Source organism: Cicer arietinum, chromosome 3, assembly GCF_000331145.2.
Source record: "Cicer arietinum cultivar CDC Frontier isolate Library 1 chromosome 3, Cicar.CDCFrontier_v2.0, whole genome shotgun sequence".
In the NCBI taxonomy this organism is placed as follows: Eukaryota; Viridiplantae; Streptophyta; class Magnoliopsida; order Fabales; family Fabaceae; genus Cicer; species Cicer arietinum.
The window spans coordinates 65,765,161-65,766,565 of NC_021162.2; the positions used below are offsets into that span (position 1 = coordinate 65,765,161).

General features: G+C 32.2%; 1 protein-coding gene across 1 annotated transcript in view; it reads right to left on the reverse strand.

The window, feature by feature from the left end:
- Nucleotides 1-893: 893 nt before the first annotated feature.
- Nucleotides 894-1,405, reverse strand: part of LOC101495200 (probable protein S-acyltransferase 1) — a 3,682-nt gene continuing 3,170 nt past the window's right edge. The window contains exons 6-7 of the mRNA XM_073365844.1: nucleotides 1,293-1,400; nucleotides 894-1,073 (exon numbers count right to left, since the gene is read on the reverse strand). Coding sequence (XP_073221945.1) covers nucleotides 1,332-1,400 — 69 coding nt within the window. The 3' untranslated portion in view covers nucleotides 894-1,073; nucleotides 1,293-1,331. The remainder of the gene's footprint in view (nucleotides 1,074-1,292; nucleotides 1,401-1,405) is intronic.

Here is a 1,405-nt window from a genome sequence, read left to right on the forward strand (position 1 = left end):
ATTCTAGTGTACATGGGATTTTTACCTCGGACTGGGCACCAACATGTCTTGATATATCCTTAAGATACATAAAATTTGAATTAGACCAATTCAATTATGTTCTACTTAATCCACAAAATTTTAGAGACTTTTTAATTTTTAGAATTTCTTTTATTTGAGTCTTTTTTTTAACTAGGAAGTTTTTTAACCCTCCAACACATAGACTAAGGCCAAAAATGTGGAGTTATAAAATTACGAATCAACAACTTTGTGACTCGAATCTATTGGATTAATATTGTGCAGTTCACTTTCAATTTTAGCAAACCCAAATTCAAAACAAGAACTTGGAATGTGAGCCTATGATCTTCATCCAACTTTATTTACAGCAGTGAATGCTTGAACTCTTGACTGCATGGAATTCAGATTCCTAATATGATTATACATTATGGCAATCATTATGTTTGTCAGAAATTTGAATTATGTGCAATCAATGTTTTTGCAATCATTGAATGAAAATCGGATGACTCATATTTCAAAATCATTAAATTTAAACTCGGAATATGGACCATCTAATGTTGATTCAACAGTGACATGCAATGACATCATGAAGTTTACTGCATATGAGAAGCGAGAAGACTAATGAGAGAGAGAGAAGCATAGTCCATGGCGGATGCTGAAACTTTTAATATCTTCTAATAAGTAATAACCATTTTCCACAAAGTTGAAGGAGCAAGCATGAAATATATAAGGCATATTACCTAAAAATAAAGGTGCAGATTGAATTGCAGATAAAAACAAGAGCTACAATCCACACTAGCTAAGAAAGAACATGCATTATCCATCATACATTAATTCAGTTCCTTCACTCATTTGTATGTTCTGCATGCATGCAATGATATGTGAACATGTGCCAATTTTTGTAACTTGTCAACTTTTTTTTCTCCATTTTGAGTAATGAGATATCAATATCTGAGTTTTCCTTTGAGACATACCATTTGTTGATTCAAATTACAAATTCCATTATAAATCAACTCACTACCCTTACCCTTTTCAAGCCACCCCAATTCATTAGCAAAACAGCATTCCAAATGGATCTGCATCAAAAGAAAAAAAGTTGACACATTCTAGGCATCACTTTTTCAATCTCACAAGTCCTTAAGCTTCTGTGTTCAATAATTATCTGATATAGATATGTAAACCAAAGCATGACATAGACATGTAAATATTTACATAAGTTCTTGATCATTGATTATTTAGGACATGAGTATTTTTATATGTACATATAGAGACCAAAGTAAACATCAAAATGGTACCTTAGTCTCTAAAGAACCAGAAATGCTATCCGAAAGGAGCTAATGTTTCACATCTTGAGCAACGACTCCAACTTTGGATCTCCATTGGGAATATTTTAGTTCTTGATCAGCAG